The following is a 12,960-nucleotide window of genomic DNA, read 5'->3' as shown; positions in this document are numbered from 1 at the left end:
TGCCAAGTGTATGGATGTGGAATATTCATAATGGGGTACTACTCAGCAGCAAACAGGAATGGACTAATGGTCTACACAACACAGATATCTAATTCTCAATGTTATTCGGAGTGGGAGAAGCTAGACATAAAAGAACACACATTGTAGAATTTCACCTGTATAAAATACTAGAAAATGAAAACTATTCTATAGTGACAAAAGATCACTGGTTACCTGGGGTAGAGGGAAGGGACTACAAAGGGATATACAGAGTGATGGAAATGTTCTATGTCTTGATTATGGTGATGGTTTCATACATACCTGCATTTGTGAAGACTGAATTATATACTTTTAAAGGATGCTGTTTACTGTACATAAAAGTGATTCAAAATGGAAAGTGCTAACGTTAATATTAGATAAAATTCATGTTAAGGGAACTTTAGACTGAAGAGAGTGATTAGAGCGAATGGGCCTTAGGAAAATTCAGCCTTAAATCGTGGTAAGAATTATTTAAATAGAAGGTCAAACACAGAAATAGACCTTGCAGGATTTCACAGCTTAAAAAGTTTAATACTAACCTCATCAGATATTTGCTGAGCAAGACGAATGGACACATTTCTAAGCATGCATTCTGATGATGGATTAGGAATGCTCTGAAGGGCACTTTGTAGCACCACGGCTTGATCATGAGTAACTTGGTTGACCTGAAAAAACAACCATTTTGCTTGAAGTAATTTGTACAGAACCAGACCCAACCACTTGCTCCCCACCCATCACCACTAGCTCAAAATGACCTCCATTCCATATATATACACTGGAGAACTGCAGTGACTTACACAAAAAGCAGTCCATATTGCCAACATTGTGGGCCTCTACTTTTTCTTGTGCAACAAGGTGCTACACGTCCCTCTGCAAATACCCATTCTAGATCAACTCAACTTGTGTCTCTACATGTGGCCACAGTGTAACCTGCAGATGTGATAAACTGAAGTGATGATTCCAACCCTATCTAAAGACTCAATAAATTACTCCACGCCTCTTACATGTGTGCAACCTGCTCCCATTTCAACTGCTCATCATTTTCTTCTTTGAAAAGGAGAAACATTAAGGCATTTCAGTCACAGCTATTGACATTTGCTATTATGACAATATACACGGTATTCCATATCACGTATTTAATGTATCACATATCTAATCAACACTCCAATTCCCTGACTAAAACCTAAGCCATTTAAAAAAATAGAATCTATATTCCTGAAGCGTTTATCTTCTATTGGTAAACTTAGTAAACCATCACTTGTGATGAATATAGAAAACCTCAAATTTTAGTCAGAATTAAGTGCATAGTTTGACCTCTCGTAAGTAGACATTGAATTATGGCATGTCTTAAGAACTTCTGGTGAGACGGATTAAGGATGCCACCAAGGCAAAGACAGAGTCCAGAGTTGGCGGAATAAGCTCAGAACTGGAGGTTAAGCCTATCAAGGTGGGAAGAGAGACTGGCAGCAGGCTAAGTCAATTACAACGTTCCTATTACCACCTGTAATAGGTGGTAATAGGTAATACATCTGCCAGGTACAAGTTAATAAGAGATTCATATGGAGTTTTTATCAGGTTTAAAATAACTGAAAGCCAAACAGGGTTTAAAGGAGCAGGGAGGAACTGTCCTCTTAGAGTACAGCCAGTAAAAAGCATTTCCACTTCTCATACGAATTTAATAGACGAAAACCTCTGAAATAAGATACCACTGGAAGGGAACTTGAAACATTCTGAATCAACTCTGAAATAAAACTTTAAAAAATTACCATTTATTAATATAAAAAAGACATTTTTAAAAAGTGTATTACCGATGTCATGGGATTCACGCCTTCTACACCTGGCTGACAAGCTTCTGCTACAGCTCGAACATGGCCATAGCCAATGGCAGTTAGCAACAGTTTGGCTATTTTAAGAGCATTGAGGTAAGCACCCCTTCGAGTTTCCATATCTGCATTTGGTAGGAAGTTATTTCTGGTTAGCATGCTCAGGACAAGGGGTAGGCCACCACTTTTCAAGAAGTGAAATTGAAAATCAGAGGAATCATCAGCCAGAGGTGCACCAGCAGGCATTAACAAGGCATAGACTACCTGGAAAAAAGAAAAGGACTGTATTAAAAGGGTTGAAAAAGATAACTTCTACTTTCCCTATCATCATTGCTAAGAAATTCTTGACCATTTAAAAAAACTTCATTATAAATTTTATCCATGTTCTTCACATTACCATATAAAAAAAGGTCAAGTTCAAAGAACATGAAATAAATTCAAAAGGGAAAAAAACCAACCTCTGTTAGGTAGAGCACTTGTGAGGCTGAAGGTCCAAAGAAAAGCGAGTCAAGAGATGGACTAAGGCTGCTTTCTCCAAGTTTGGCGTGGTCTAAACAAATAGCTCTTAATTTTTCTATTGTTGTGCTATCTGTAAGAAAACAGGAGACCAGTCTAAAACACAACATAATCCATGCATTCACAGTATTTCACTTCTGATATTTTGAAGACTACTTCAGTATGGCCTAACTATCAATTGAGTTATAGGCTCATACTTCATGAAAAACAGCCGGATCTGGATTTAAAAAAAAAAGATATACGCAAATAATGAATCATGGAACACTACATCAAAAACTAATGATGTAATGTATGGTGATTAACATAACAAAAAGAAAGGTTAAAAAAAAAGAAAGAAAGAAAGAAAGAAAGAAATCACAACCAACCAGGACTTTCTAATCAGTCAACCCAAACATGAAGGAGGCAGTATTCACCTAGTCAGAGACCTCAAATCAACATGCCTCCACAGCCACTTGAAAATTAAAAAATACAGTACACTTCAAAAAGAAGTCATTTTTTTTTTTTAAAGGCCATTGGGTTCAAGTATTTCAAATTAGTTGTTTTTTTTTTTTAAAGATTTTATTTATTTTTTGACAGAGAGAGGGGGAACACAAGCAGGGGGAGTGGGAGAGGGAGAAGGCTTCCCGCAGAGCAGGGAGCCTGATGCGGGGCTCGATCCCAGGACCCTGGGATCATGACCTGAGCTGAAGGCAGACGCTTAATGACTCAGCCACCCAGGCGCCTCCAAAAAGAAGTCATTCTTATTGAAAATAACAGAAGAGAAAAAATTAGAAGCTCTTCCTTCCAACTTCTCTATCGTTCACCTTCATGACACTATCCATTAACTGTTTTATTTTAATGAAAAGAGCTTAGTGGTACCTTAGAAACTGAATTTTAAAAGGAAAGATGGCGAAGAAAAAAAAGGAATATAGGCAGACCGTTATGAAAGACCTACATTAGCACCTGTTTTCATTAGCCACAAGAAATCCAAAGAGCTTTTATGAAAAGAGGCAAAAAGCAAAAATAGAATCCAGTGTGTTTTGCAGAAAGCTGTTTAAGAGGCAGTGTGCACCCCCAAGCAGCAAAAGTAGCCCTGCAAAGCTCCTTCCCTGGGAATAACACTCAGCAACAAGCCACCAGAGCTTCGGGCTGCCCGTGTTTTTCTTATTTTGTGCATCCATTAGAACAAGATTTGTCCTAAGGTATCAGAAAAGCCTAAGAGGTTACTTTTTGGGTGTGGGAACACTCAAAAAATTTTCCATATAAACTAATGGTAATTGCTTCTTTGCTTTACACCATTTTGGCTTACAAAAGGTTTCACAGGAACACTCTACTTTTGAGTAGGAGAAACCTACAGTGATTAATATTTACCTCAAAGTAAGCACAGTGTTTTTTTTTTTTACCCCCCCCCATGGTATTAAAACACAAGTTTGCTTGTTTATTACTTTCTTTTTTAAAGATTTCTTTTACTGGGGGGAGGGGGGGCAGCCAGAGGGAGAATCTCAAGCACTCTGTGCTGAGCGTGGAGCCCCATGTGGAACTCGATAACATGACTGAGCGGAAACCAAGAGCTGGACGCCTAACTGACTGAGCCACCCGGACACCCCCAACCTTTCTTTTTAAAGCACAGTGAAAACAGTTTAAAAACAAAAAAACCCATGATACAATTTAGCATAAGTTACCAAACATTCAAACTTAAGAATAGTCAATCAACTTTAGATAGTACTGTTATCATCAAATTATTTCCAAGGTAAATGTGCTATGATTAAAATACCACTTGATAAATAAGATTGTTTTAAAAAAAAATTAAAGCTTTTTTAGAAGAATAAAGATAACTGAAAATTACTATAATTTCCATACGGCAAGCTAATTTTATAGGCCTGGAAATAGCCTAGAAATATCTTATCAAAAAATCTTCAGTTTGTGGGATGCCTGGCTGACTCGGTGGAGCATGTGACTCTTCATCTTGGGGTTCTGAGTTCGAGCCCCAACACTGGGTACAGAGATTAAAAACAAAATAAAAAAATCTTAAAAAAAAAACTTCAGTTTGTATAAAAATTGTTGGTTTTCCCTATTCTGAAGGGACAGTGACAGATAATGTAACTAAAATATTAAGTTCTTATAATCAAACATTTGTGAACAGCTTCTCAGGTCATTAAATATTCATCCCCTGTATTATTTTTAATTGGTGATTAAAATGACATTGTCATTTTACCACTTTAATCTCTATTATTGGGCATTTAGGGTTTTTTCCCAGTATTTTTTTTATACTGAAGATCCTAGCAGCTAAATCTTTGCAATTATTTATTTCATCAGGAAAAAATCCTGCAAGCAGAAAGAACCACCAAGGTCCAAAACTTCTAACATACAACACCAAATTATTCTCTAAAAACAAACCAATTCATAGGCTGTATTTGAGAATGTCTTATTGGTTTAAAAATATTCTAAGTAGGGGCACCTGGGTGGCTTAGTCGGTTGGGTGTCTGCCTCTGGCTCAGGTCATGACCCCAGGGTCCTGGGACTGAACTGCGCATCGGGCTCCCCACTCGGCAGAGAGTCTGCTTCTCCCTCTCCCCCGCCCCCTGCTCCTGCTCTCTCTCAAATAAATAAAATCTTAAAAAAAAAAAAAGTGGAAGTGCTGAAGAGGAAAAGCAACTCAGTCTGCTTGGTAAAGTAGTATATATTTTAATCACTCAGTATCAAGAAGAATCTGTTTTCCTGATGCACACAGAGAGTACAGTCTAAATTACAAGAGATTAAATTACCTACAGAGAAGATTGGAGATGTTCCAAGTTTAACAGCAACTCATAATAGAGGCACCTGACTTCAGGCAGGTTCAGAAAGAACTAAGAGAGGTAAAGTCAATGACTAGAAAAAAAAAAAAAGCTACTCATTCCATCTTGGTTTTCTCCCAGTTTAAAATATATGCAAGCATGCACAAACATTAAATGTTTACCCAAAAGTAACACAGCTAGAAACAGAATTCCTTAGAGTCCCTGCTTCCTTTCTTAAAGGAGGGAAGGAGGGAGAGAGAGAGAGAATGATGTGTATGTGTGTGTGCATGCATGAGGCAACCACAGTGACAGGGAGGAGGTTAACATTTGTTGAATATTCATTAAATACCAGTCATTAGGCTGGGGTTTTCCATAAATGTATGAATGGATTACCCTTGTAATCCCTGCAATTCCATGAAATAGTTATTATTAGCTCAGTTTTATAGATAAGGAAGTTCTGAAAAATTAAGAAAACATGTCTAAGGCATGAATAACAACTAGAATCAGAACGGGAACTCAAGTCCATTTGAGTCCAAAGCCTGTGATTTGTCTACTGTAATACGATCATTACTGGCTTTTTCAGTGTTGGCTATTTCAAATTTAGGTACTATACTTTCATCATATAAAATATGAAAAAAGCACTCTTAGGTTTCCTGCCTGAACTTCTGGCAAAAGCTCACTCCCACCATGTAGTGGCATTATGCTCAAATCACAAGATCAGTGATTCTGAAGTGGGTTTGTGTTTTAAATTATGTTGTGAAGGTGGACTCTGCATACATAAAGCAAAAACAACTGTTACTCAAACACCAGTAAATAAAACAATACAAATTCTAAACAGTACAACAGGTAAAGGATAAGGATTAAATTAAATGGTTGAGAGAAGCTTTAGCTAAGAACCTAAATATCTGAACTGATTCTGTCCCACATTAAACAGAAAACAAGATGGGAAATGCCAATATGGTGTTTGCTTTAGAAAAAGGAGATAATGGAAACACACAGTCTTAAAAATGATCTGGGCCAATTACTGAACTGTATTTATCAAACCCCACTACAATGAGAATAACGGATTATAAAATATTACAAACTCAAAAGGACATACAAATAGGCGATGAAGAAACACTAGAAAGATGTGAGCCAATTACTGAAGGTATATAGAGAGGATGGAAGACAGCTGGCTTAGATGAACCAAGAAGCACCTGTGGGGTTAGTTAAGAGGGTGGAGGGGGTGGGGGAGAGGCTACTTATTAAGTTAATACCCCACTGAATCCTAGAAAACCGAAGGATATGAAAACGATAGGTACTTGGGAAAGTAGAGATGAATTAAAGACCTAACAACAGTGGCTGAAGTCTGCATAAGAAGCAAGTCATCCCCCCCACCCCGCACCAAAAATAAATCAATGAAGTTGGGAAGCAGATTTCCCACTTATAGATACAAATATCAAACTGAGAAAGACGAAGAAGCTGTAGTAGTACCAGTATGAACCCATGTTTGTTTCTTCTAACAGAGACAGATACAGAAATTGATATAGATGTGTATTACTTCCTCAGTTTAATGAAAAGGTCTGGAAACAAGACACCCCAGTAGTAATAAGTTTCTGGTTTCTAAATAACCTCTCTCTCACTGAAAGGAGTAATGGCTGATTCTAGGGCTAGGATAAAAGTACTAGATGAGTTTTAAACATCTTGTGCCATATAACACATCACAAATAGGGTTGTCAACCAGTAAATGTAGAAAGATCAAGTTAAATAAAATCACCATTTTGCAACCATTACAGAAAAAACGGATTCAAGCAATAATCACAACGAATGGTAAAATCAGTAAGTAAAAGTTTGATGAGGAAAGAGTTAAAGGGTCTCAGAACATCTCTCCAAAAAAGGAAAAGTAACTTTGCAGAGGAGAAACCTGGCAGACATCAATTATGTGATCCGGGATAATGTCACCAATGAAGGACAAACTGACAGGTGCCTCCTGGTATAATGCTCTGACAAAGAGCATCACATAAGTGGTATTCTGACAAAAATGTACAACCTGTATATAACATCAGGAAACAGACAAAAGCTAAGGAGACAAATTCAACACAACTGATCTGTGCGCTTTTCAAAACCATCAAAGTCATAAAAGTCAAAGACTGAGGAACCGTTCCAGATTAAAGATACCACATGAATCATGCAATGTAAGAAGCTGAATTGGACTCTCAACCAGAAAACAGTTTTAAGGTTCATTATGGGGATAATTAGTAAATATAAGTTCTATAAATTAATTTATCAATGCTGTACTTTTCTTTTTCTTTTGAAAGATTTTATTTATTTGGCAGAGAGAGACACAGCAAGAGAGGAAACACAAGCAGGGGGAGTGGGACAGGGAGAAGCAGGCTCCCCGCGGAGTAGGGTGCCCGATGCGGGGCTTGATCCCAGGATCCTGGGATCATGACCTGAGCCGAAGGCAGACGCTTAAGGACTGAGCCACCCAGGCGCCCCAATGCTGTATTTTCTGATTTTGATTAATACTGTGGTAATTTGAAGAGAATGTCCTTGTTCTTAGAAAGCAATAGGTATTTAGAGATAAAAAGACAGGGTATCTACAACTTGTTCTCCAAAGGTTAGAAAAAAAATCTTACCACAGAATGATGTAACAAATATAGCAAAATGTTAACTATTGAATCTGGGGAAGGGTAAATGAGATCATACCGTTCTTTGTTAAGTTTGAAATTATTTAATAAGAAAGTTTTAATTTTATTTATTTTTTAAAAAAGATTTTACTTATTTATTTTGAAGGGGGGAAGCACAAGCAGGGGGAGCAACAGGCAGAGGGAGAAGCAGATTCTCCGTTGAGCAGGAAGCCCAATGTGGGATTTGATCCCAGGACCCCAGGATCACTACTTGAGCCGGAGGGAGATGCCTAACCGACTGAGCCACCTAGGCGTCCCGAAAATAAGCATGTATGTATGTATGTATTTATTTTAAGATTTTATTTATTTATTTGACAGAGAGAGACACAGCAAGAGAGGGAACAAAAGCAGGGGGAGTGGGAGAGGGAGAAGCAGGCTTCCCGTCGAGCAGGGAGCCTGATGTGGGGCTCGATCCCAGGACCCTGGGATCATGACCTGAGCCGAAGGCAGACGCTTAAGGACTGAGCCACCCAGGTGCCCCAAAAATAAGTTTTTAATAGGAAAAAAGGTACTCTCCAAAAACAAGAGACAAGCAGGAAACAAAAGAAAATAAAGCACCTATCAGTATTAGGCTTCAGGGAAATAAGTACAGTCTATTAAGTTAATAGTCACACATGTTTCTAAAACCCCAATTAGCTCATATTCAAATGGCAAATAAAAGGGTGTCAGTATAATGTGGAAGGTGCCAGTATAGCAGAAGTGCAACTTTCAAAAACAACAAAACCCAAAACCAACCAACGAAAAACCCCGTGGCCTGGCAGCTGTACAGGAAGAAGCCCTTTTAACTTCTTAGGAAAAATGAAAAGTGAGCACCTGCACGCAGACAGAGCTCATCCTGAGAGGTGCACTCCCAGCCTTTCAGGACTCTGGTTGGGTGTTCTGGGCCCACTTTAATGGCAGCCCATCTGTCTCGGAGCTCCACTTCCCCGGGTTATCTCAGCACTACCAAGTCAGCATTTTCTATTGGTCTCATGTCTTTTTATTTTCTGCTGAGGCAGCCTTCAGCCACATTCAACTACCTGGTGGGCTGTTCAAGTTCTCTCTGAAGATCCAAATTATTTTTATTAGTGCTGTTTAAACTGTATGTGAAAGGGCTCCTAGTCTAGGGTATTATAGCCCAAGCAGGGTAAGGAGGACATCCTTGTAGGAGGAGGGGAGAAAAAATTTCAAGAAAGGCCCAAGACACAGAACCTGAGAATAGGGACCCTGCCACGGAAAAGGTGAAGAAAGAAGTCCCACAACAGTAGCCGTATAGAAGGCAAAGAGCAACAGATGAGAGGAGGAAGAAAGGCTCCAGAAAACAGTGAAACCTGACAGATTATATAATGCAAATAACAACGGGAAATTATTTTGAGAAGTTATTAGAAGATATATGGGATGAATTAGTGATAGGTGTACAGAAAATGAAGAGAACGAAAAGGCAGTATTAAATCCAGTAAAAAAAAGTTGTCAGTAATCCAGGCAAACTACTTTTCAGACTCTTGAAATGTTAATTTACATTTTAGCATCAATTTTAGATATGAATTTAAGCAAAATTGGGGAGAATATGAGAGTAAGACTTAAGTTTTCATCTGTATGATAGAAACTCAGTAGATATCTAAAATGGACAAAGACACAGTTGTATGAGATTATTATTTACAGATAAAATGGTATATACATATACAAGAAAAAAGCTGCACGTTAAAGTGGTTGTTTCTAAGGAATAAAAAAGGAGCAGTGCCACAGATGACACATGGCCCATAATACAGTGCAGAGGTCAGATAGTAAATATTTAAGGTTTTGCAGGCCATAGGGTGTCAGCCACAACCACTGAGCTCCGCTGTTTTAAAACAAAAGTAGCCACAGTTAGTATGTAAATGAATGAGCATGGCTGCACGCTAATAAGTTTGTTTAGGACACGAAAATATTAAATTTCATGTAATTTTCACGAACCACAAAATATTATTTTCTTGATTTCCCCCTTCCCCCATTTAATAATGTAAAAACCATCCTTGGCTCCTGGACTATACAAAATCAGGCAGTGGGCTGAATTTGGCCTGTGCTCTGTAGTTTGCCAACTCCTGATGTGGTCTATGTAACAAAGGATATTCCATCTAGACAGATATACCCTGTTATTGTCCAGCTTATATTTTATGAGCATTATACATATAAAAAAATTCTTACCTGGTGGCATAAGCTTCATAAGTACTCTTGCTCCATCTCTAAGAGGAGGCATATTTAGGCTGCTACCTAAGTCTGCAACTTGCCAAAGGAAAGAGATGTATCTGGGATGCAGTGACATTATCTGGAATACAAAATATACAAACCATTTACCTATAAATTACACGCCCCCCCCCCGAAAAAACCAGCCAAGTAATTTCCACAATTTGTGTCATTTCTACTCTCTCTAAAATGGCCTGTCTTACCCATCATTCCACCTGTAGAAATCCTTCATGATGCAGACTGAATATATTATCCAAGCTATCTCCAGTAATTTCTTTTTTTTTTTTTTTAAAGATTTTTTATTTATTTATTTGAGAGAGAGAGAATGAGAGAGAGCAAGCACATGAGAGGGGGAGGGTCAGAGGGAGAAGCAGACTCCCTGCCGAGCAGGGAGCCCGATGCGGGACTCGATCCAGGGACTCCAGGATCATGACCTGAGCCGAAGGCAGTCGCTTAACCAACTGAGCCACCCAGGCGCCCCTATCTCCAGTAATTTCTGTGTGACGGCTCTTTTATTATTTTGTTAAATTATTTCTCTCATACATACAAGTTAGACTCCATATATGCAAAAAGCTGTCATGCCTGCAAATAGTTAAATTCCTAATCCAACTGTTGTAAGGAGCCAATTCTTCTGACACTGGAGTGGCTGGTTATTATCGCAGCCATTAAAATTCTTTTGGGGAGGGGTGGAAGGAGAGGGTAAAGAAGGGAGGAATCACTGTTTCTTTAGATACTAGATATGTTAAGAACAACTTGAGAAAGATTGCAGACATTTTCCTACAGAAACAGCTGTGAAGAAAGGATTCATTTCTGTGGTACGAATACAAGATACAGTGATATTTTTCTAAGTTTATATATTTTAAGAGTTTTAATTCAGCTGTATAATAGATTAATTTTATATAAACCTAAAAATACTGTATCTAAAGGGAAATGTTTTAAATTTCAACCAAGTTACAATCACCTTTCAGATGTAATCTGAAGTTGATGGTTAACTATACAGTTAATTGATATTTTGCCACTTTAAACTGTACACTTCTCAAGAAAAAAGAACTAGTCTATATACAGCTGGCCCTTCAACAACATGGGTTTGAACTGCACAGGTTCACTTACACACATATTTTTTCCCACAAGACAGTACTATTAAATGTATTTTCTCTTATGATTTTAACATTTTCTTTTCTGTAGCTTTATTATAAAAATAAATACAGTGTATTATACATACAATATATAATACAGTAAAAATACAGTAAGTATACATATAACATACAAAATATGTGTTCATCAACTGGTTATGTTATTAGTAAGGCATCTGGTTAACACTAGGTTATGAGTAGTTAAGTTTTGGGGAGTTAAAAGATATACATGGAAAATTAATAAATAAATAAAAATAAAAGATATACATGAATTTTCTACTTCACCCCGGGGTGGGGTGGGGTGGGGTGGGAGGAGGATGAGGCAGGGGCAGGTGGTCAATATGAGGTCAAACTATATTTCTTTATTCTCAAACTATATTTCTATAATGCCCTGCATACAGTAGCTCAAAACCGTCTACTCACCACCCCAGGCAAACAGCTTTCCACTTCTGGATTGGGACCATCACTGTAGTGATTACCATGGTTTCCAGGAGACCCAGTTGAGGAATCAGAAGAACTATCAGGGCTTGAAGGCATATTGGAACTTATTTGTGTAAGTTTAGCTGTAATTAGCTGAAAATAACATACAAAGTTAGTATCAAAGACAAGGAAAAATATGCAAAACAGAAGTTAGTAACATACCAACAAACAAAAAAACTACAGGCAATACTTCTAAAAATACAATTAGTAGGTACTGCCTAACAACCAAATAGTTTTATTTTTATAAAACTTCTACTATATTGTAAGTACCATAATGCCAGTCTTAGTGTTATAATCCAAACACCTAATAAAGAAGCCTCACACATAACAGATGCTCAATTAATATTTACTGAATAAACTGTTAACTAGTGAAATGAAATATAGGTTTGACTTTCTTTTTTTCTTTAAAGAACATTTTATTTATTTATTTGACAGAGACAGAGAGAGCACAAGCAGGGGGAGCGGCAGGCAGAGGGAGAGGGAGAAGCAGGCTTCCCGTTAAGCAGGGAGCTGATGTGGGGCTCGATCCCAGGACCCTGAGATCATGACCTGAGCCGAAGGCAGATGCTTAACCCAACTAAGCCAACCAGGTGCCCCAGGTTTGACCTTGGAAAGTTTGATAATTACAGATACTTACTGATTTATCTTTTAAGTTTAATTGTCCAATCAACTTTCTGTCGTCTGCAGGATCTATCAGTTCACCGCCCACAAAGAGCTCAATTTTTGTATGAGCTACATTGGCTTTAATACGATTGAGAATATATCGTCTTACTGAACCGATCGTATCATTTGTATGAGACCATACGTCCAAGTCATCAACTTGTCTGCCCTGGTTTGGAAATCGAACTATAAAAGAGAGGTGTTTACCACGGAAAGCTCTGGGGGGAGGGGAGGGGAGAAAAAAAAAATCCTAGTTAGCAGAATTTCATATCTTCTTGTAAAGAAAATAAACATAGGAATTTAATATTGAATATTTTCTTATTAAACAAGAGAAAGTGAGTTAAGTATACTTATTATTTTTAGGATCTTGAAAATAAAAATTTATTGCCTTTTAATTTCAAATATTTTAAGTGATCTTGAAAATACAACAATCATTTCCCACTGTTATTCTTGTACCGATGCTTGCAGAAAATGAGATGTCTAGTTATAAGAAATTAATCAGAGACCTGAGTTAACACTTATTTTAATGCCATAAAAGTGCAACTCACTAAGACTATTTTTAAATGTGAAAGATAAACTTTAGCTTGAGAATATTAACAAAAATGCAAAGACGTAAATTTTTTCTGAAAAATTGTTAATATCAAACTTCACACCCCAAATAATATTTATGTTGTTAATATCTTTCTTTAAAATTTTATTTATTTAT

The 12,960-nt window shown here is 37.5% G+C and overlaps 1 protein-coding gene across 3 annotated transcripts in view; it reads right to left on the bottom strand.

The window, feature by feature from the left end:
- USP9X (ubiquitin specific peptidase 9 X-linked) overlaps positions 1–12,960 on the bottom strand; it is a 165,227-nt gene that overhangs the window by 43,861 nt on the left and 108,406 nt on the right. For all 3 annotated transcript variants that reach the window (XM_032426561.1, XM_032426560.1, XM_032426563.1), the window contains exons 19-24: positions 12,232–12,472; positions 11,538–11,687; positions 9,943–10,063; positions 2,300–2,430; positions 1,827–2,105; positions 558–683 (exon numbers count right to left, since the gene is read on the bottom strand). In XM_032426561.1, the coding sequence (XP_032282452.1) occupies positions 558–683; positions 1,827–2,105; positions 2,300–2,430; positions 9,943–10,063; positions 11,538–11,687; positions 12,232–12,472 (1,048 nt within the window). The remainder of the gene's footprint in view (positions 1–557; positions 684–1,826; positions 2,106–2,299; positions 2,431–9,942; positions 10,064–11,537; positions 11,688–12,231; positions 12,473–12,960) is intronic.

The sequence above is a fragment of the Phoca vitulina genome, unplaced genomic scaffold (genome assembly GCF_004348235.1).
Source record: "Phoca vitulina isolate PV1807 unplaced genomic scaffold, GSC_HSeal_1.0 scaffold35, whole genome shotgun sequence".
NCBI classification, from domain to species: Eukaryota; Metazoa; Chordata; class Mammalia; order Carnivora; family Phocidae; genus Phoca; species Phoca vitulina.
This window is presented reverse-complemented; position numbering and strand designations above follow the sequence as displayed.